This window comes from Cervus elaphus, chromosome 7 (genome assembly GCF_910594005.1).
Source record: "Cervus elaphus chromosome 7, mCerEla1.1, whole genome shotgun sequence".
Lineage (NCBI taxonomy): Eukaryota > Metazoa > Chordata > Mammalia > Artiodactyla > Cervidae > Cervus > Cervus elaphus.
Window position 1 is genome coordinate 5,259,833 of NC_057821.1, and position 19,809 is coordinate 5,279,641.

General features: G+C 44.9%; 1 protein-coding gene across 17 annotated transcripts in view; it reads left to right on the top strand.

Moving 5' to 3' along the window:
* Positions 1-19,809, top strand: part of DST (dystonin) — a 522,273-nt gene that overhangs the window by 424,997 nt on the left and 77,467 nt on the right. For all 17 annotated transcript variants that reach the window (XM_043907023.1, XM_043907022.1, XM_043907025.1 and 14 more), the window contains 3 exons: positions 14,429-14,590; positions 16,039-16,209; positions 18,665-18,831. In XM_043907023.1, coding sequence (XP_043762958.1) covers positions 14,429-14,590; positions 16,039-16,209; positions 18,665-18,831 — 500 coding nt within the window. The remainder of the gene's footprint in view (positions 1-14,428; positions 14,591-16,038; positions 16,210-18,664; positions 18,832-19,809) is intronic.

Genomic DNA, 19,809 nt, shown 5'->3' on the forward strand with positions numbered 1-19,809 from the left:
GGAATATAGTACAGTTTGTCATTACTCTACCAGGGTGCTTTAGTTTAACCTGATGTCATGGGAAAAATCTTTTCAACAGTTTTTCATGGTATAGAATAAGTTGCCCTCTGAGTCGTTCTGAAGCTTCATAGCTATTACCCAGTTGCTCAGTAAGGATGCCTTATTACTCACTGGGAGCATAATGGATTATATAAACTAGGTAAGACAGAGTTTTAGGGTTCCATTCTTTTTCCCCCTAAAATTTAACCTAAGAAATAGCTGTTAATATCCTTGAAAGGATAAAGTTAATTCATATTTAATACAACCCAAATGTAATGATTGAAAATAAATACTGTTCAGAACCAAGAGTGCTAATTCACTGTCAGTGAAAGTATTCCAAGTTTCTGAAAAGAGATTGGTACTACCTTTTGGGTTACTTTAGCTACATTTTAAAATAATTTGAATCATTTTCCTATTTCTAAATATTAGTCATTGGACTAAAATGTCTAAAGACTGATGTATTTTCTATTACTATTGATAACCCAAAGTACCATTTTCTACTCATACTTCCATGTTATTATATTAAATTCTGTGTACACGATCATAAATTCCCAGACAAAAAGAAAAAGTCCCTTTGGTATTCCCTATCACTGTCTCCTGTTGAAGATTCTCAGCTCAAGATGGTCTTCAAATCAAAACTACATTATCAAATAGAATATTAAGGTTTTCATGTTTTTACTGTGTTTCAAAGACATACCAACTCTATACAAGGAATATATACCAGCCTTCCTATGATGTCACCAACAGCCAATCAGATCTTCTGATCATCGTGAAGTGATCATTATAAGCACACTGAATTGATTTAATCTCAGTGAAGAGCAAAGAAACTTGATGTTTTAGCGAACACATACAGTCACATTCCAACTAAATAACGATCTTCCCCAGCTCCATCTGGGCCGTGGTAAAAAGCCTCGCCCACAACCTGTTGCTGGTTTTTCTGGCCACTCTGTGGCTGCCCCAGTTGTCACTGTTTGTTCCCACAAATGAACAAATCACTGGTACATGTCTCTCTGAACCAAAAATTTCTTAAAGCAGAGAATTTTTAAGCCAGTACTTAAGTTTCAGGTTTGAAGAACTCATTAACAAAAGAAACCATTTGTTACACACAAAAAAACAGTTTCATGTTTTTTTAGATTCTTTGCCTTAATCTTGATGTACAGTCATTAAAAGAAAAGAAATGGGAACAATGTTGTTCAGTCGATCAGTCCTGTCCGAGTCTTTGTGACCCCATGGACTGCAGCACGCCAGGCTTCCCTGTCCTTCACCATCTCCTGGAGCTTGCTCAGACTCAGGTCCATTGAGTCAGTGATGCCACCCAACCATCTCATCCTCTGTTGTCCCCTTCTCCTCCTGCCCTCAATCTTTCCCAGCATCAGGGTCTTTTCCAGTGAGTCAGTTTTTCACATCTGGTGGCCAAAGTATTGGACCTTCAGCTTCAGCTTCAGTCCTTCCAATGAATATTTAGGACTGATTTCCTTTAGGATGGACTGGTTGGATCTCCTTGCAGTCCAAGGGACTCTGAAGAGTCTTCTCCAACACCATAGTTCAAAAGCATTTCTTCAGCACTCAGCCTTCTTTATGGTCCAACTCTCACATCCATACTTGACTACTGGAAAAAACCATGGCTTTTACTGTATGGACCTTTGTCAGCAAAGTAATGTCTCTGATTTTTAATAAACTGTCTAGGTTGGTCACAGCTTTTCTTCCAAGGAGCAAGTATCTTTTCATTTCATGGCTACAGTCACCATCTGTAGTGATTTTGGAGCCCAAGAAGGAAGTATTAGCATATACATCACCAAATTGGGCCAACAACCTACATCCAGATTAAACAATGCTGGAAAGTCCCTTGTTAGGCAGCAGTCTGGAATCCCAGTTGGGAAGGGGTCCCAGGCAGTGTGTCCACCCCATAGGCAAGACTTCAAATTGCAGTTTTGTGGCCTCCTGCTTGTAATCACAGGCTGCAAAGTGATATCATCAGTTTGCACACAGAAGTCTGTCTCTGGTTTAATTTTTACAATGCTGTTTCACCTGGTGAGTCAGAAGACTTCTTACACCCTGGAGGATTGGCCAGGCCCTCAGGGGCTTCAGAGATTCCAGGACCCACCCTTTCTTATCTACAGTGCTCTGTGATTTGCTATGCTTCTAGGGCAGGTGTGGAATCCAGGGTCGGAGGCAGGTCAGAGGCCTGCTCTTTTGCTTCTAGAGCCTGAAGACTTCCTCCATTTTAATTGCCCTGACAGCCAAGTTGAAACCGGATACAAAAACCAGAACACGTGTAACTGTGCCGAGATGAATGTTCTCGGGCACAGGGGAAGGCAGTGGCACCCAGCATCCTCCTGTGAATGCTGGGGGACCTAAAATGACAGGTGCCATGAAGCTGGTGCAGCTGGGTTATTTGATCCTATTTGTAAACAGTACTGCTAAAAAAAATCACTTTCCAAGTATCCTGTTAAGGTATTTATTAAATGATCCTGAAACAACCTCTGTAATGTCACCATATTTTTCGAGATGAAAGTAAACTGTCCAAAGAATGCTTTAATAATAGTTTTTAAGTGGTCCATATTGTCCCATCGAGATCAATGACAAATTGTTCTCTGTTTTGTTGAGAACAGGAGGAAATTCAATAAAGCTTTCTCAGAAGTGATTTTTCGTGGGGAAGTAGTCTTACTTGACTGGATTCTTGTTAATAAGCCTGTATTAGTAGGGGGATTTCACAGCACCTTCCTCTGGTATTTTTAAAGGTGACTGTTTTCAGTATAGAAACGGCCCCTTGATGCATGGGCTCTATCGGCTGGTCCCATTTATTCAGTCAGCTGTGTCAGAGTGGCTTTAAGATGTTAGGAAGAAGACATCTCAGCTGTGCTGGCAAGAGAGAAGGCCCACGGACGCAGAGGCCACGCCGTGCCGCGGGGATGGAGCTGCCGGGGCAGGGTTAGGTTAGCGCTTCCACCACGCGCACCAGCGGAGCAGGCGGGCCTTTGTGCTCTGAAAGGCGGTGCTGCTGGGGGCACGGCGTGTGGGCCCTCCTTCCGTGTCTGCTGCTAACTGATGCCAGGCGCTGGCTGGCCTGTGGCCTCTTGACTCCTGTGGCTTCACTGAAGACCCAGGAGTTAAACACAGAAAAGAAACTTACAGTTACCAGCAGGGAAAGAGGAGTGGGGGATAAATTAGGAGTTTGGGATTAGCAGATACACACTACAAGATATAAAACAGTTAGACAACAAGGACCCACGGGACAGCAGGGAACTGTATTCAGTATCTTGTAATAGCTATGCGTATGTGTGTGTGTGTGTGTGTGTCTATGTGTGTATATATATAGCTATTCACCTGGAACTAACACAGTATTGTCAACATTGTAAATCAACTATACTTCAATTACAGAGGAAAGGTCAAGGATTCAAGGTAGGTCATTCTCAACACAGTTCCAACCAGTGATTTTATACCAGGGGACTTTTTGGTGGTTACCTGGATAAACTTGTATCTTAATTTTAAAGTGGTTCCCACTCCCCACCCCTGCAAAATGCCAGGCTGTAGCATCTCTTGTCATTATCATGGGCCTTCCTTAGATAAAAGGAGACCTACATAATTTATTTTACTCACGTGGGAAGTTGCTTAGAGGTGTGGCTGTCCATGGGTGTGAGAGATAGGAACAGACAGGAATTTGCTTTGTTGTTATGAAATTATGTAGGTTTCTTGATAAGAAAATCTGATGGGTTAATTTTTTTTAATGTTCATCTAGGTCTCTATTCATTCTTTAAAAATAATCTTGGCTGGTAAATGCTGTGAGGGTAACTCACAGGAAGCTAAGGAGTGCACGTTAACGGCCCTACCTAATGTTCAAGATAAATCCCCATCAACGTCAGTCAGTCTGATAAGTTTCATTACTTGTTTGCTCTTGTTGTGGGGTCTGAATATCCTGCTGCTACTGCAGCTAAGGCGCTTCAGTCGTGTCTGACTCTGTGTGACCCCATGAGACGGCAGCCCACCAGGCTTCCCCGTCCTTGGGATTCTCCAGGCAAGAATACTGGAGTAGGTTGCCATTTCCTTCTCCAATGCATGAAAGTGAAAAGTGAAAGTGAAATCCTCAGTTGTGTCTGACTCCTAGTGACCGCATGGACTGCAGCCTACCAGGCTCCTCCATCCATGGGATTTTCCAGGCAAGAGTACTGGAGTGGGTTGCCATTGCTTTCTCTGCTGAATATGCTACTTTCCTTCAAATGTAAAGTGTATTAAACTGAAATAAATAGCTAATGCTTATAGTCCTCTAATGGAGTTTCCGTGGTGACTTAGCAATAAAAATCTGCCTGCAATGCAGGAGCAACAGGAGACACAGGTTCCATCCCTGGAACCGGAAGATCCACTGGAGGAGATCATGGCAGCCCACTGCAGTGTTCTTACCTGGAGAATCCCATGGACAGAGGAGCCTGGTGGGCTATTGTCCATGGGGTCACAAAGAGACACAACTGAAGTAACTTAGCATGCATGCATACATGCATTCATCTGATGGCTATTCTTGAAAATCCTTTATCCATCCATGCAAAGAAGTTTATCACTTTACAACCTGAGAACGTAGTATGCTTTCAGTTTTCCTTAGCAAAAAAGCATATCTATCTTAGAAAGAATAATAGAAATTGTTGTCTCTAAGGGCTAGTTTTGTACTTAAAGCAAAAAACCCCACACATCTCTTGTCTGGCTTCTAATTCATATTTCAGGAGCTACCAAGCCAGGAAGATAAGTTCATCAGCTTTTATGGATAATATTGCATTTACTTACAAATGTTGTCCACTTACTGCATTTGAATTTCCTAATATTTCTAGCCTTTAAGTTCTAAAAACTCCGTGTTTCAGTTGGTAAAATTAGCCTTTTATATTTCTAAGACATGGATCATTGTATACTTCGTGGTAAGATTCCTCAGAAAGTTTCTTTTTTAATTTTAGAAATATAAAATGAGAAAATGGTACTATTTTGTTTATAATTCAACTAGTGTTTGTGTACTTTTCCAAAATTATCTACCTTTAGAAAGTATTTTAACTGGATCACATCAAGTAGGCTGTGTAGACTTGCCTTTTGAGACCAGGTTAACATTGCGATTTCTGAATATTGTTGACTGCTTTTCAGAAGAACTTTGCTCATTTATTCATTGTATATTTCTTATATGTATCATGGTTAGTATTTAACACAGTTAAATACTTGATTTTACATCATGATTTTATTAATCTTATACAGTCTTATACATCTTGATTTTATTAATACTAACTTTAGAGACCATTGCATTGTAAAGTAGCTATATAAATCGAATTTAGGAAGAAAAGATCAACCAGTCGGGTTCTGCTCTAAATATGAGTTCTCTTAAGTTATCCAGATAGATCTTTGGAATCTGATTTCAAGTAACAAAGATAAATATACAAGTTATTGTCATCAATACCAATATAATGTTAAGAGTACAAATAGCAAATGGAGCCCGAATGTACCAGGATCGTCTTTTGTAGAGTTAGTTGAAATCAGCTTAATGAAATAGGAACTCAGTTATTAAATAAATGGCACAGTGTTAAACATAATCCATCGGAGGACATTTCTCCGTTGCACTTCCTGCTTCTTGGCTGTGCCCCTTACACTTTCTCATGCAGACCCTCCCCTTCACTGTCAGGCACGCGGGGCGGTGTCTCCCCACCTCACTGTCAGGCACGCGGGGCGGGGGTCCTGCCTCTCTGGGCACCTGCACTTTGCCAGCGTTTCCTGTGCTGTTTGGCAGATAGTGGGCCCTGTTTGATGAGTGGCTGAAATTATGAATGAATTATTTGTGTAGCTTTAAAAGTGTACTCTTCATCTCAGATGCAAGGTTGCTGTCCTTAGCTTTCCAGAGAGCTGGAAGACCAGATTAGAACTAAGTTCATGATTCAGAGTTAGAGCCTACAGGGGCTTGGAAGTAGGGCCATTGTTTCTTAGGAAAAGTTCTGTGAGCAACTCTGGTCCACACTCCATGGAAACTTTCTTATTCATGTAGCCACAAGTGAGTGGCTTCCCAGGAGCTACTTGCTAAGGAAGGTTGTGGCAGCTGGCAGTCAGTCCCTTGGTCTCTGCTGATTGAGGCCTGGTGCCCGACCCATTGTTCAAACAGGGTAACCATGGGCGGGTTTTCTTTGTCTTATTATCCCGGCAGCAGAACAGCCTGTGTGTTCAGATAGAATCAAGTGCTTGCTGAGATACTTCCCTTCTTGACCATGAAGAGTAGGCTTTGATATTATTATGTTGATGGATAATTTATTATGTATATTATCCCTTACAGTTGGCTATGTATATATTTTTTCCAACTTAATATGAGTTGCATCTAATAAGTGTCGAATGGGTATGTTGCCTATAGAGTTCTGGTTATGGGTAGATTTTCTTTTTTTTAAAGATTCAGTTCTTATGTTTATAAAAAATCATTTTGGAATCATTTTCTCATGAAAGGTACAAAAGGCCCCTCCCACATCTCTTCTGTTAGCAGAGACCATTTAGTGTTGTTTTTACTAGACCTGTCTTCACTTGGGGCCAGCACAGTTTTATTTATGTTCGAAAGATTATTTTGTGAGTTTGAAGAAAGAAAATCTGCCCTCTATCTTCTATTCTGGCATGATTGCTTATTTCATAAAATAAAGAATGGATAGTGTGAAATCCCCCCCTCCCCCCCAAAGGCTAAGGTTTGGCTTGCTGAGTTAATTTTCAAACAGTATTATTTAAAGAGTGTTTGTTCAGTGGATAAAACTCCCTGGCTGTGATTGTGTTAATGAAATGTCCGGAGTCGCTTAACCGCCCTAGATCTTAGCCCAAACCTTGCAGTAACCTCTAGAGGCACGCATAGTTATTAGTAACGGCTCATATTCACGTCCGCGGTGCCGAGGGCTCCATACCCTAAGGAGTGGTTTCCTCCGGAGAACAGTTTGACTTGAACTTGGGCTTTTAAAAAGAACGACAGGAGATCCGACTTGAAAGTGATGCGCGCTCTGCATCGCGGACCCTGAAGGGCTGCGAGTCCGCCGCAGCAGCGCCCCGAGAGTGGTTCCCGGTGGGGCGGGTTAGCCCGACTCCCCGTTTCTCTCTCCGGGGATTGGGGGGACGCGGTCCCCAGGGGGCCCCCACTGTCAGCGCCCCGAGAGTGGTTACCGGTGGGCGGGTTAGCTCGACTCCCCGTTTCTCTCTTCGGGGATTAGGGCGGCGCTGTCCCCGCGGGGCCCCGCCGGCCGGCCGCGCCCCCGCGCCCGCCGCGCCCCCGCGCCCGCCGCGCGCCCCCGGGCCGGGTCTGGTTCGCGCTGATGTCACCGCCGGGCGGTTGCCTCCCGCCGCCCGCCTCTGGGCACCTCCCCCTGAAAGGCTCGCGGGCGCCCGGCGGCCGGGGCAGGAGTCCGGGGCACATGCCCGCCGAGCCGGGTCTCGGGAGCGCGTAGCGGCGGAGCGGGGCCCGGGCCTCGGCGAGGGGCGCGCGGCAGATGCGCCCCCGGAGCGCCCAGGCTCGGGACGCCCGCCCGCCGCCCCGCCGCGCGGCTGCCCAGCCTCGGAGGAAGCGCGGGGCTCCTCTCCACTGCAGTGGCCTCAGGTGGAATCAGCTGTCTTAAGGAGGATCAGATAAGACTCTTTGAAAATGACTTTTTTTCCCCCCTTTAAGTGGAGTTTATACTAGACCATGCTGTCTATTTACTTCGAACGGTTGCTAAGACTGTACTGGCCTGGCCTTCCAAAAGCCTATTTTTTTCCTCTTTGGATAATTCTGAATAGCCTCGAAGACGCTTAATATGGGAAGAGCCTGCCTTTCGAATCAGGATTATTTATAGCTACTCCCAAAAAGAGTAAAAGAAAATTTGAACTTTCTTACAGTGTGTGAGACTTATTTTTCTCTGAAGACTTCATCTGTGCCTTCATCGGAATAGTCCGTGGTCTCATAAGTTTCCGAGTGTTTTTAAGTTTCTGAACCTTGGTTTATTTATAAGAGATGGAGTTTTGCAAGCTGTGTTTAAGTGGATTACAATTAACCAGAGCTCTGCTGAAATTGACACTCGAATAAAGATGCTGCTCCTGGGGAAATTGTAATCTGGAAATCTCAGATGCACAATTAGAATAAAAAGGGAAATGGACCGACAATGGAATGTTCTGAGTGTTTGAGCCACTGATAAGTGTATTATTTGTTTTCTTTTTTCTGTGTTTTGGAGTATGTGAAAGGGGACTTCGGTGGGCTGGGGAGGAGACTTCTGTTCTGTTGTTGTATGCACTTTATTTTTGAGACTTGTTCTCAAACAACCAGGTAAAGGGAGGGATGCGCATGGACCGGTGCCCTGCTGCTGGCCTTCAGCTCCTCATCTGTGATGACGTGTGTTATCTGAGATGCATCTTTGGGCTGGAGACACTTTATAGTTCTGTTTAGAAGTGTGCTTTGCTGGAATATGCCTGGCCTTATTTCTCACTTTCTGAGTCAAGAGCTGCAGTGTTTGTTGTAACGGGCTCCGCAATGGGGAAGCCGCTGAGCAGACCAGACTGTTTACGTCAGAATCCCCCCTGCGTAGGGAAAGGTGAGGAGGAGGAGGACCTCAACATCGAGGACTGCTATGTCCCCCAGCGCTCCATCTACGACACGGTTAGGCTGAATGAGCAGATTGACTCGGGTTCCAAGGGGAGCCTGTCTTCCAGGCACTTCACAGACCGGACTTTACCCTACAGTCACAGAACACTGGATGTCAGTTCTTTGTGCTCCAATGGGCCCCTTGCTTCTTCCAGTGCATTCGAGCTGAGAGGCCGTGAAGCCCACAAGCTCGATGAAAAGATGATCTTTGATGCCCTCAAACTCAATAGCGACATCATCCGGAGCACAGGCTTACCCAAAGCCAAATCCCATGCGGAAAAGAAAGAGCATAGACGGTCATGGCGATTGTTCGTCCCGGCCAATTTCGTGGATTATGCAAACAAAAGTGAAAGCTCTTTTGTTGAACCTGCTGATCTCTCAGATGCTGTTGCCAAGGCTGGCAAGTGCAGAGGGGCTACTAGCTCTCTCACGTCAGAGGAGGATGAGTCTGGCTTGTGCAGTCCTCCGGCTGAGAGGGAGGAAAAACAGCGCCTTTTCCCCGGAGACCCGTCCCAAATCGGAAGCCTGTCTTCTGTGGGAGACAGTCACACCGCAGAGCAATACAGACCCTTTTTTTCTGTTAATTCCATCAGCGAACAGAAGATCCCCTTGCTTTCATGCAGAAGCACCCACCTTGATGGCAACTTCAAGATGATTTTACATGATGCTTCTCCACCAGAGGAAACAAAACCTGTCCATGGTCAAAGAGAAATCCGTGGTGAAAATGGCTCCCTGCAGGATGCTGTCAGAGAGAGCACTCCTAAGGGTGGCCCATTCATTCTGCCAAGAGAGGGAGAAAGCAAGTGCATCTCTAACCCCAGAGAAGAAGGAAGAACCTATGGATCAGGAGAATTGCAAAGCACCACCCAAAGGAGGGAATTTGTGGGAGATTCTCCTGAGGAGCTGGCTGTCTCTCACACAGATCTGGGGGGAAATGTTGTTGATTGGGGTGGCACAAGTTTAGTGGAAAACCTGACGTTATTGACACAGTACGATTCAGAAGAAGCCAATGTAGCATCCCAAGAGGATGTGGAGGCTCCTCTTTCTGTCCAGGAGGTGGAGGTGATCCATGCGCCATGCTCCTCACAAGTCAGAGCAGTAAGAAAGCAAGCTGCTCCCCGAAAAACGGGGGTGCAGGCAGGAACCTTGGCCCCTGTCTGTAACGGCTTTCACTCTGCTCAGGTAATTAACAGGGATGGGAAATCTGCTGTCAAGTGATCACTGGTGTCTCTGACCATGGTCAGTCCTGTCCTATCTCTGGCTGGGGTGCAGTGAGGGGGGGACAAGGGGTGGTTGACTGGTACCCAGCCAGATGGCAGACATTGCTTCATCGATCACTGCAAGCTAATTAGGGATGGTTCCTGAGGAGGGTGATCATTGCCAGCTGTTTGTATTCCTGCTTCTGGTGGTAGGATGGTGGCCGTTCCCCTTCGTTTGAATGCCCCCCTCCACTGTGAATTCATGTTAAGCTTAGGCTTCTCCACACATTGTGGTTTAAGACCCTGCCACTTAAGGGCAGTTATATGGGGTTTATTAAGCTTGAAGGGGCTTAGTCAGGAAGGCGCAAACACAGTGGTACACTGTTGTGGTCTGAGAAGTGCTCTTCTCAAATGGAGGGCTCTTTACACGTGTTGCAAGCGTTCTCTTGGCAGCGCTGCCCGCGGGGAGAAGCCGTTGTGCTGCCTTCTGCAGTCCGCGTAGCCCGTCTTCCTTTTGCTCAGTGCTGAGTGAAGTGAGCCAGTGAAGGGTGCAGCCTTGTCGTAGGGAGATGGCTGTCAAGCCTGTAATTTTTTTCTTCCCACTTAGATTGAAGTTTAGCTATTTTAGTCCTTTTCCTAAGCTCTTCTGGTAAACTTTGCCTCAGAGGTAATTTTACTCTATTTTAAGCTTCTCTTGTGTTTGTGTGCTTGAGGGTTAGCCTAGGGGAGAGTCTGTCTTCCTAGGTATTTTGTTACTGAGAGATAAGGCTTTTGGATGCTATCAGTCTATGAAATAATTGATCTAATTAGCCATGCCCTTTCCTTGAGATTGCATTGAATGGTGTGCTAGTTTGAGAGTTTAGCAGAGTGTTTGTTTGCTATAAAGGATTTTCAGTTTATTTGTAGAAAGTAATTAAACTCTTAGGAGTATATAGATTCTTTAGTAGTTGTTTTTTTTTTTTTTAACCCTTAGTGAATCTTGGGAAGCACTTTTGAAAATTACTACAGACTCACCCAGAACTATGCTGATAGACAACCCTGAAATTAATTTCTTTCAAACCAAGACCAGAGGTTAAGACAATTTACTGGAACATTTTTATTGGTTTTATTGTTTTTTTGCCCTGAAAACTAGCTATAGGGGAGAATAAAACTTTTCCCTGAATCCTTATGTACCAGGCAAGTTCCCGGAATTAAAAATGTAGCCATTTTCCTCCCCCTCTTCTTTTTTTCGGTAAGTAGTAAAACATATCTACAGCTATTCCTAGAAATAGTAATTTGGAAAGTGGTATAGAAAAAGAAGTAGAATCATAGCGCGGAATTGTGTCTTCACTACCTTATTGGTATTGACTTATTAGGTACATTAAGCCTTTTAAAAAATTATGAAAAATTTTGTGTATTTGTCCCAGTGATTTGGGGAACTCCTATAATTCTTCGTGTGTAATTGACTTTTTATATTGAGTATTGTTCTATAGAAACAATTAGCTAGTGTGGAAACTGTCAGAAAATGTTTGGGCTTTTTGCTGAAAGGGGACTTTTAGAAGAGGTGATTGTGCATTTGTTTGCTCTTCTTTAATGTACTCATTCATACTATAGCACAGACGTATCCAGTGTGCTGGGCGTGGGCCAAAGTCTGGGGAGTTTGGCAGCCTCTACATCTTTCAAAATTATTTTCCATACTGTGCCTGTAGTTTTTTCTCAACTCCTCTTTTGATATTTGCTTTTATTGTGTTTTCCTATATTCTGTTTAACTATTCCTTCACTTGGACTGTTATATTTATGTAGTATAATGACTCAGGACCCTAAACCTTGTTTTCCCTTAATCTCCCGCTGAAGCTTTCCTTCCTTAGTTTAATGAGTATATTGTCCTCATGACTCCTTCAAGCCCTGTATTAAAAGCATTTGTATTATCTATGAAAGAGTTGATGTACAGTATTATCTATTGAGGAATGATCATCACGCACCCCAAGATATGAATACAATTTTCTATACTGATAATTCATTTGGCAAGTAGTTATTACCAGGTCCATATCACAAGCTAGGTACTGTGGTAGGCCCAGGAAATAGAGCAGCTCTAAGGAAAACAAATTGGTGTTTTTGTGGAACTTGCATTTTACTCTAACACATTAGCTAGATCCTTTGCCAGTTGCAGGCAGTGCGGCCTATAGTTGGGTGGGCCGGAGGGTTGGCCGGGAGGTGCTGGAAAGTCCATGTGCAGGCAGGGCCCATGGGGGACAGAGTGGCCGTGCAGGCCACGTGCGCTGGGATCCCGGGGGGGAGGCCTCCGTGCCTCCTGCAGGCCCATTGGCATCTTGACAGAGGTTAAGGATGTGGATGTGTCGGCATCCACGCTGTTGCAGTGCCCACTTACCTCTTTCTTCTGTGTGTGGCCCCGTGTGTGGCCCCTCTGGCTCAACTCTTCTTGTCATTCAGTCAGTTCAGTCGCTCAGTCATGTCCGACTCTTTGCGACCCCATGAACCGCAGCACGCCAGGCCTCCCTGTCCATCACCAACTCCCGGAGTCCACCAAACCCATGTCCATCGAGTCGGTGATGCCATCCAACCATCTCATCCTCTGTCGTCCCCTTCTCCTCTTGCCCTCAATCTTTCCCAGCATCAGGGTCTTTTCAAATGAGTCAGCTCTTCGCATCAGGTGGCCAAAGTATTGGAGTTTCAGTTTCAACATCAGTCCTTCCAATGAACACCCAGGCCTGATCTCCTTTAGTATGGACTGGTTGGATCTCCTTGCAGTCCAAAGAACTCTCAAACGTCTTCTCCATCACCACAGTTCAAAAGCATCAATTCTTTGGTGCTCAGCTTTCTTTATAGTCCAACTCTCACATCCATACATGACCACTGGAAAAACCACAGCCTTGACTAGACGGACCTTTGATGGCAAAGTAATGTCTCTGCTTTTTAATATGCTATCTAGGTTGGTCATCACTTTCCTTCCAAGGAGTAAGCGTCTTTTAATTCCATGGCTGCAATCACCATCTGCAGTGATTTTGGAGCCCCAAAATATAAAGTCTGCCACTGTTCCCACTGTTTCCCCATCTGTTTACCATGAAGTGATGAGACTCAATGCCATGATCTTAGTTTTCTGAACGCTGAGCTTTAAGCCAACTTTTTCACTTGCATCAAGAGGCTCTTTAGTTCTTCTTCACTTTCTGCCATAAGGGTGGTGTCGTCTGCATATCAATATCTGCATATTGATATTTCTCCCAGCAGTCTTGATTCCAGCTTGTGCTTCCTCCAGCCCAGCGTTTCTCATGATGTTCTCTGCATATAAGTTAAATAAGCAGGGTGACAATATACAGCCTTGATGTACTCCTCCTCTTGTCAGTGACTCCCATTTCCACTTGAGGCTCAGATGTCATTTGCCAGCGAGCAGCAGGCCTCCTTAGAGGAGCCCGTAAGGATTCTTGTCCGGGAAGGCCCATCTTGGGCCCATCTTATCATCTTGCTCCTTGGCATTTTCTGTACTTTTTTTTTTTTTTTGGCTTTTAAAAAATTTATTTTACTGAAGTATAGTTGAGTTACATGTTGTGTTAATTTCTGCTATGCAGCAAAGTGACTCAGTTATATAGGTACACTTTCTCATACTCTTGTCCATTAGGGTTTATCACAGGATGCTGAGTATACTTTCCTGTGACTTTGTTGTTTATCTGTCTTATTTTTTATTTGTTGTTAATTGAAGGATCATTGCTGTGCTGGGTTGGTTTCTGCCGTACGTCAGCATGAATCAGCCACAGGGACACACGCGTCCCCTCCTCCTGTGCCTCCCTCCCGTCCCCTGACCACCCCTCCAGGCAGTCACTGAGCCTCGGTTTGAACTGAAGCATAGTTGATTCACAAAGGGTAGTTTCTGGCATACAGCAGAGTGACTCATGGATATGTATAGGTGTACATATTGTGTTTCTCTGTTCTTTTTCATTATGGAATGGATGTTGAGTAGGGTTGCATGTGCTATATGGCAGGACTTGGTTGTTTATTCATTCTTTGTGTAATAGCTTTCATCTTCTAACTCTGAAGTCCCAGTCTGCCCTTCTCACCTTGGCAACCACGAGTCCATTCTCTGTATCTGTGAGTCTGTTTCTGCTTTGTAAATAAGTTCATCTGTGTCATATTTTAGATTCCACGTATGAGTGATATCATAAAGTATTTATCATTCTCTTTCTGACTTTCTTAGTATGATTATTGCTCGTTGCATTCATGTTGCTGCAAATGACATTAATAAAAAAGAATGAAATAATGCCATCTAAACCTTTTTTTACTAGTTAAATTGGAGTGATAGGAGGTTCCTAGTGCTGTGATAATGAAGTGATAGAGAAGATATGTCCACTCTTGTTTTCGTTTTATAAGTCATCTGATGAAATGCACCTAGAATATCATTCCTGAATATTTCTGAGTGGTTAGGATAATATGATGAATTTATGTTTCGTTTTTTACTACTATTTCTAAATAGACTAGGCAGCAACACATGATTTAGGCAACCAGGGTTTTCTTTATCTGTAATAATCCATACCAGCTGATTGAACAGATGTTTGTATTTGGGGACTGTTGGGTCCGCTAATTCAGATAATCATTGTTCTTTGAAACATAGGTGTTCCAAAAGGAAGAGATCGAACCCCTGCAGGTCAAGCATCAGGATGTGAACTGGCTGGGGCAGGGCCTCATCCAGAGTGCCGCCAAGGGCGCCAGCACCGAGGCCTTGGAACACGACCTGGACGACGCCGGCGCGCGCTGGAAGACCCTCAACAAGAAGGTGGCGTGGCTCTCCCTCCCTGTGGATTGGTGGCCAGTGTCTGCTGGGACCCCCCCGTCCTGTGTCCGGTAGCACAGCCTCCCCACCCTGCCTGCTCCTTGGCCGCCCTGTGACCCGTGGCCCATCCCGGCGTCCCCAGGGCTCGGGGCGCAGACGCAGGCAGCGAGCTGGGTGAGGCGGGCCCTGTCTGGATGGTGGCCACGTCCTCTGCCCTGGGCGGGGACAGTGCATGCACCTCTGAGGGCACGGGCTGCTTGGCACCTCAGATCAGTGCCACACAGGGGCCTGGGCTCCCCGCTGCCAAAATGGTCTACTTATTTTCCAGAGAACTTGGAAATCTCACTTTTTACGTGAAAGCTAATTTTCATTCATCAGCAACTCACTCCGCACTGTGTAACAGCTCACACAGCGCAGCCGTGTGTCTGTCCGGCCTGGAGTGAGGGTTTGCACCTCACTGTGGATCACTGAGTCCAAATGTCATTTGATGAAATGAAGATCCCCCCTTCCCCAAATGTGCATGACAGAAAACACTGGGAAGTAACTCTGCTAGCTTAAGGAGATGATGCTGAAACACAACGGCAGCTCTTTATGTGACAGAAGTGATCAGAAAAGGGTTTCGGGATGGCAGGGCTCGTCTGGTGGTGGAGGGAATTGTTTCTTGAGTTTTTCCTGCTCCAAAATCTTCCTTGGTGGCCAGATCTCAAAACAGCATTTATCCTTCTTTAGAGTCTGATTCATACTGTAGTGCTAACTCACACACAAACGGGAGTGCAGTGTCAGGTATAAATATATTCCATGGTACTTAAACTATCTTTGCCAAGTACTTGTCCAGTCCAAAAAGAAAAGACCTTTGAGGGGGCGATAGGGTATCTCTGTGTGGGACACAGAGACTCCATTTACTGGAGGACAAAGGCCCTGTCTTGTTAAGAAAGGCCTCTATAGAGCTTGGAGCTGGCAGAATTTAATTGGATACTTCTTAGTTATTTTGTGTGGCTGAATGTAATTCTGATTCTCTCTATTAAATAGTAGTTTTTTTTTTTAAGTCTTAGTCTTTAAAAAAAATTATTATCCTTGATTTTCAACGTAGGAAATAATGGAGTCCCATTGATAACGGTAAAAATGAAAAAGGCACTGTTTCTTTCAGTAACCTTAAAATATTTGAACCATTCTTTGCTAATCATCGGTGTATTGGATACATCCAAAACCCGAGAGTCCTCCTCTTTGGCATTGACAGGTTGAGAGGGTAACCTTATCTGCTCGGCTGACTTGCTGATGAGCTTGTCTCCTTTCTGTCTGTATCCCGCCCACGAGCAGTGCCTTGAGTAAGTTTTAAGTGAGAAGCAAGAGAGAATATGTGATCAGTGGGCAGACGAGCGTGGACAGGGCAGGCTGGTGGGCATGTGTGGCTTCTCGCGAGCGCGATGGTAACTGAGGCCCCGGCTGTGCAGGTGGCCCAGCGGGCAGCCCAGCTGCAGGAGGCCCTGTTGCACTGCGGGCGCTTCCAGGACGCCCTGGAGTCGCTGCTCAGCTGGATGGGGGACACCGAGGAGCTCGTGGCCAATCAGAAAGCCCCGTCCGCCGAGTTCAAGGTGGTGAAGGCGCAGATACAGGAGCAGAAGGTGAGTTAGCCAGCGCGCATCCTGTTTCCCGTTACACCGTAATAATGAGAGTAAACGTTTACCTTGTGACTCTCTCTGTGTTAATAGGACGTCTTCATTAACCAGTAATCGATGTTCTAGACCTTGTTTTGTTAGTCATTCAACAAATATTTGTCCACCATCTGCCACAGGTCAGTCATCCTTGCAGGTGCTGGAGCTATACTGTCAAATAAAAAACATAAGAATTCTTCATCAAGTTTAAGTGTTAGTGGGAAGGGAAGAACAGGGAGAAGGAGGCAGTAAACAAAAATAAGCACTTGGTATTAACGTGGGCCACTGATAAGCAAAGCCAGGGTGGAAGGTAAGAGCTGGGAAGAGGCAGGATGAGGGTGGGGACAGGAAGTGCAAAGTAGAGAGGGGACATGTACAATTTTTAAAAAAGAATAGTGCAGTCAAGGCAGACCTCACTCACCGAAAAGGTGACTTCGGACAGAGTTATCATGGTTCTTTGATGCACTAGCTTGGTGCATATGCAGTTGTCTATTGTATGGGGTCAGTATGGGCAGTTTGTCATGGTTCAGCCTGTACTGACGAGGCAGAGAGTTGATCCCCTATGCTCAGAACTGGGCTCTTGTGTCTTTTGACGCTGCACATACAGGACCCAGTTGGAAAGACACTCCTTAGAGGGCTGCTGACTGCTTAGGGCGACACCTACAACTTCTGTGGTCATTGGGAAGCATTAATGACTTGTCCAGGATTGATTCATGTCACCCATGACTTGAAATGCCACATGGCAGTGGGGGGCTCCTGGCATACAGCGCATTGCTGAGGTTTACCTTTAAAAAGACAAGACGCTTAAAAAAAGGAGTGGATTCAGAGGCTTGGTTGGGTTTGGGCATCCAGTACTACTCTCTCTGAAAATTCTTTGAAGACTTTGCTATCTTGAGAAATTAACTAATTAGAAATAGATTTAGAGGTAAAGAATAAAGAAGCATAAGAGGAAACACATTGCATTTGTTTGGTTTTTGGAAAAAACTGATACTTATAATATGTAATAAAATATTTTGTGTAGTTTCTATGATAAATATATACAATACGGTGTTAAATAAAATAATATGACTGTTGCCATTCATGATTTAATTTAAACCTGTAGTATTTACCCAGAGTTAAATGAACAATGCTTAGCCAACAAAGCCTGTCTGTCGATTTTGCTCTTAATTGCTAGAAGCTATTCATTAAAGTTTACTGAGAGTAATCCACTTAATTGTTCCCTTTGCTGCCTAAACCACTTGTCATACTTTGATTTTATGACCTCTGACCTATGTCAGGAGAGGGCGTCTCTTCCCTTCTCTTGGACCCTGTTCCTCTCTGCTCCTATGTGGTGGTCTCTTTTAGATCGCTATTTAACTTCTTGTTTTGTATTGGAGTATAGCTGATTAGCAATGTAGTGATAGTTTCAGGTGGCCAGCAAAGGGACTCAGCCATACACACACATGCATCCGTTCTCCACCAAACTCCCCTCCCATCCAGGCTGCCGCGTATCATTGAGCAGGGTGGGCTTGCTGGCGATCGGGATCGGTCAGGGTCAGGTTCAGGCAGCAGTGGTCTTCAGTGTTCTGTGTGCCTTGCTCACCACTCTGCACGTGGGGCCTGGGGATGGCAGTTATTACTGAAATGCTTGTTTTTTTTAAGTGGAGGAAGGGAGGCCTGATTTTTGGCTCCCTATGTCAAACACTCCCTTCCAGGCTTCTTGAAATGAAGAATTGGATTGACTTTTTTTCCTGCTGCTCAGTCCTGAAATGTTAGTCTTTTTAGCCAACTTTGAAGGTTTCTGACATGTTTCACTCTGGTCATTGTGGAAATGCTAGTTAAAGGCTCTAGTTTTTATCCTCATTAAGAATTTTAGGAGCTATCCTACCTCCACAAAGCAGCCAGGAGCCTCCGGTTTCAGCCTCATTGACTTGTGAACCGGTCTGAGTCTCAGCTTCCCTTCTGTGGTAGATTGTTTACCATGGGAAAAGGGTTTGAAAATAGTGATGATTTATAATGATCTTTTCTGTCTCAGTGGGACAGATCATTGTTGAGTGTTAGGGCGTTCCCATTTCATTATAGTAATGAGGATTTTGCACTTCCAGTGCAGTGCAGTTTTCCTGAGTAGTAGCACCCTTCTACCCCATTATCTTGTATTAAAAAGTTGAGAATGAATGGTTTAGTGGCCTTATCAATATTCATTTTATTTACTACGAAAAGCCTCTGCCACAGTGTCTAACACAGTAGTAATGAATCATTAAATAGAATGAGGTATTTGAAAAAGCTCTACTTCTCAAATCCTTTTGTATGTGAACCCATGCAAAATTATTTTTGTCATGTATCAAAAGTATGCCACAAAGCATATGTTTTGCATATGTTTATACAGTTATTCCTTTATTTCCTTTCCATTTATTTATTGTTTTTCTATTTACTATTTTTTCCTAAGCTTCTCCAAAGATTGCTGGATGACCGCAAATCTACCGTGGAGGTGATCAAACGGGAAGGAGAAAAAATCGCCGCCACAGCTGAACCCCCGGATAAAGTGAAGATTTTGAAACAGCTGAGTCTGCTGGATAGCCGATGGGAGGCGCTACTTAGTAAGGCCGAGACGAGGTAATGTAAATGCTGCCAGGGTTTGGGAAGAGCAGCAGTGGCTTTTGTACTATTTCTCATATTTTGGTCTGACTATTTCAAATTGCTCTTTTCCTGTGTTTGTCACGTATGTGAGCATAGAGGGCAAGGGTGGTGGCGTCTCTTCTCATTCCTCCGATGGAGATGTCTTGTAGTCCCTAGATCTTTCCCAACTCTTGCCTGTTGGTTTTGTTTTTATTTATTTATTTGCTTGATTGTGATCTGTCTGAGTTGAGCACACAGGGTCTTATGTTGACTCTCTGGTTGCATCACGGGGACCTAATCGGCTAGTCGCAGTATGCAGGCTTAGTTGCTCTGCAGCGTCTGGGATCTCAGTTCCCTGACCAGGGATCGAACCCGTGTCCCCTACATGACAGGGTGGATTCTCATCTGGTGGACCACCAGGGAAGTCCTTATCACAACTCTTTTAAGAACCGTGTTTCCCTTGCGGGGTCCTTTATTCATTCATTTATAACACAGTTATTGCCTGCCTGCATTCATCAGGCAGGGCCAGGCGTTCCGGGGTGCACTTGTCAGATCATCCCTACCCTCAGGGAATACTGTAGCAGGGTTTGGTGGCCGTTGAAGAGCAGGGACAGATGTGATGGTTCAGAGTGAAACCTGCACCCAGGGTGCCGTGATAGAGAACCAGAAGAACCCGGCCTGGGGTGGGGAGGTGACAGGCAGCCTGTTTGTTTTCTATTTTTGTTTCTAGTTACGTTTTGACTGTCTAGTAATGCTTTTTAAATGGTGCCCTCAGTTTCTTAATTTTATGTTTGGCCACAACCTGTGACGTTTGGGACCTTAGTTCCCAATCCAGGGATCAAAGCTTCACGCACTGCAGTGGAAGCCCTGAAAGTGCGAAGGCTTAACGGCTGGGCCACCAGGGGTGTCCCGAGCTCTGGTTTAAGCTGGAGTGGGAGGTGTCTGGGGAGTGAGGCCGGTGGGGGTGCTGTGGCG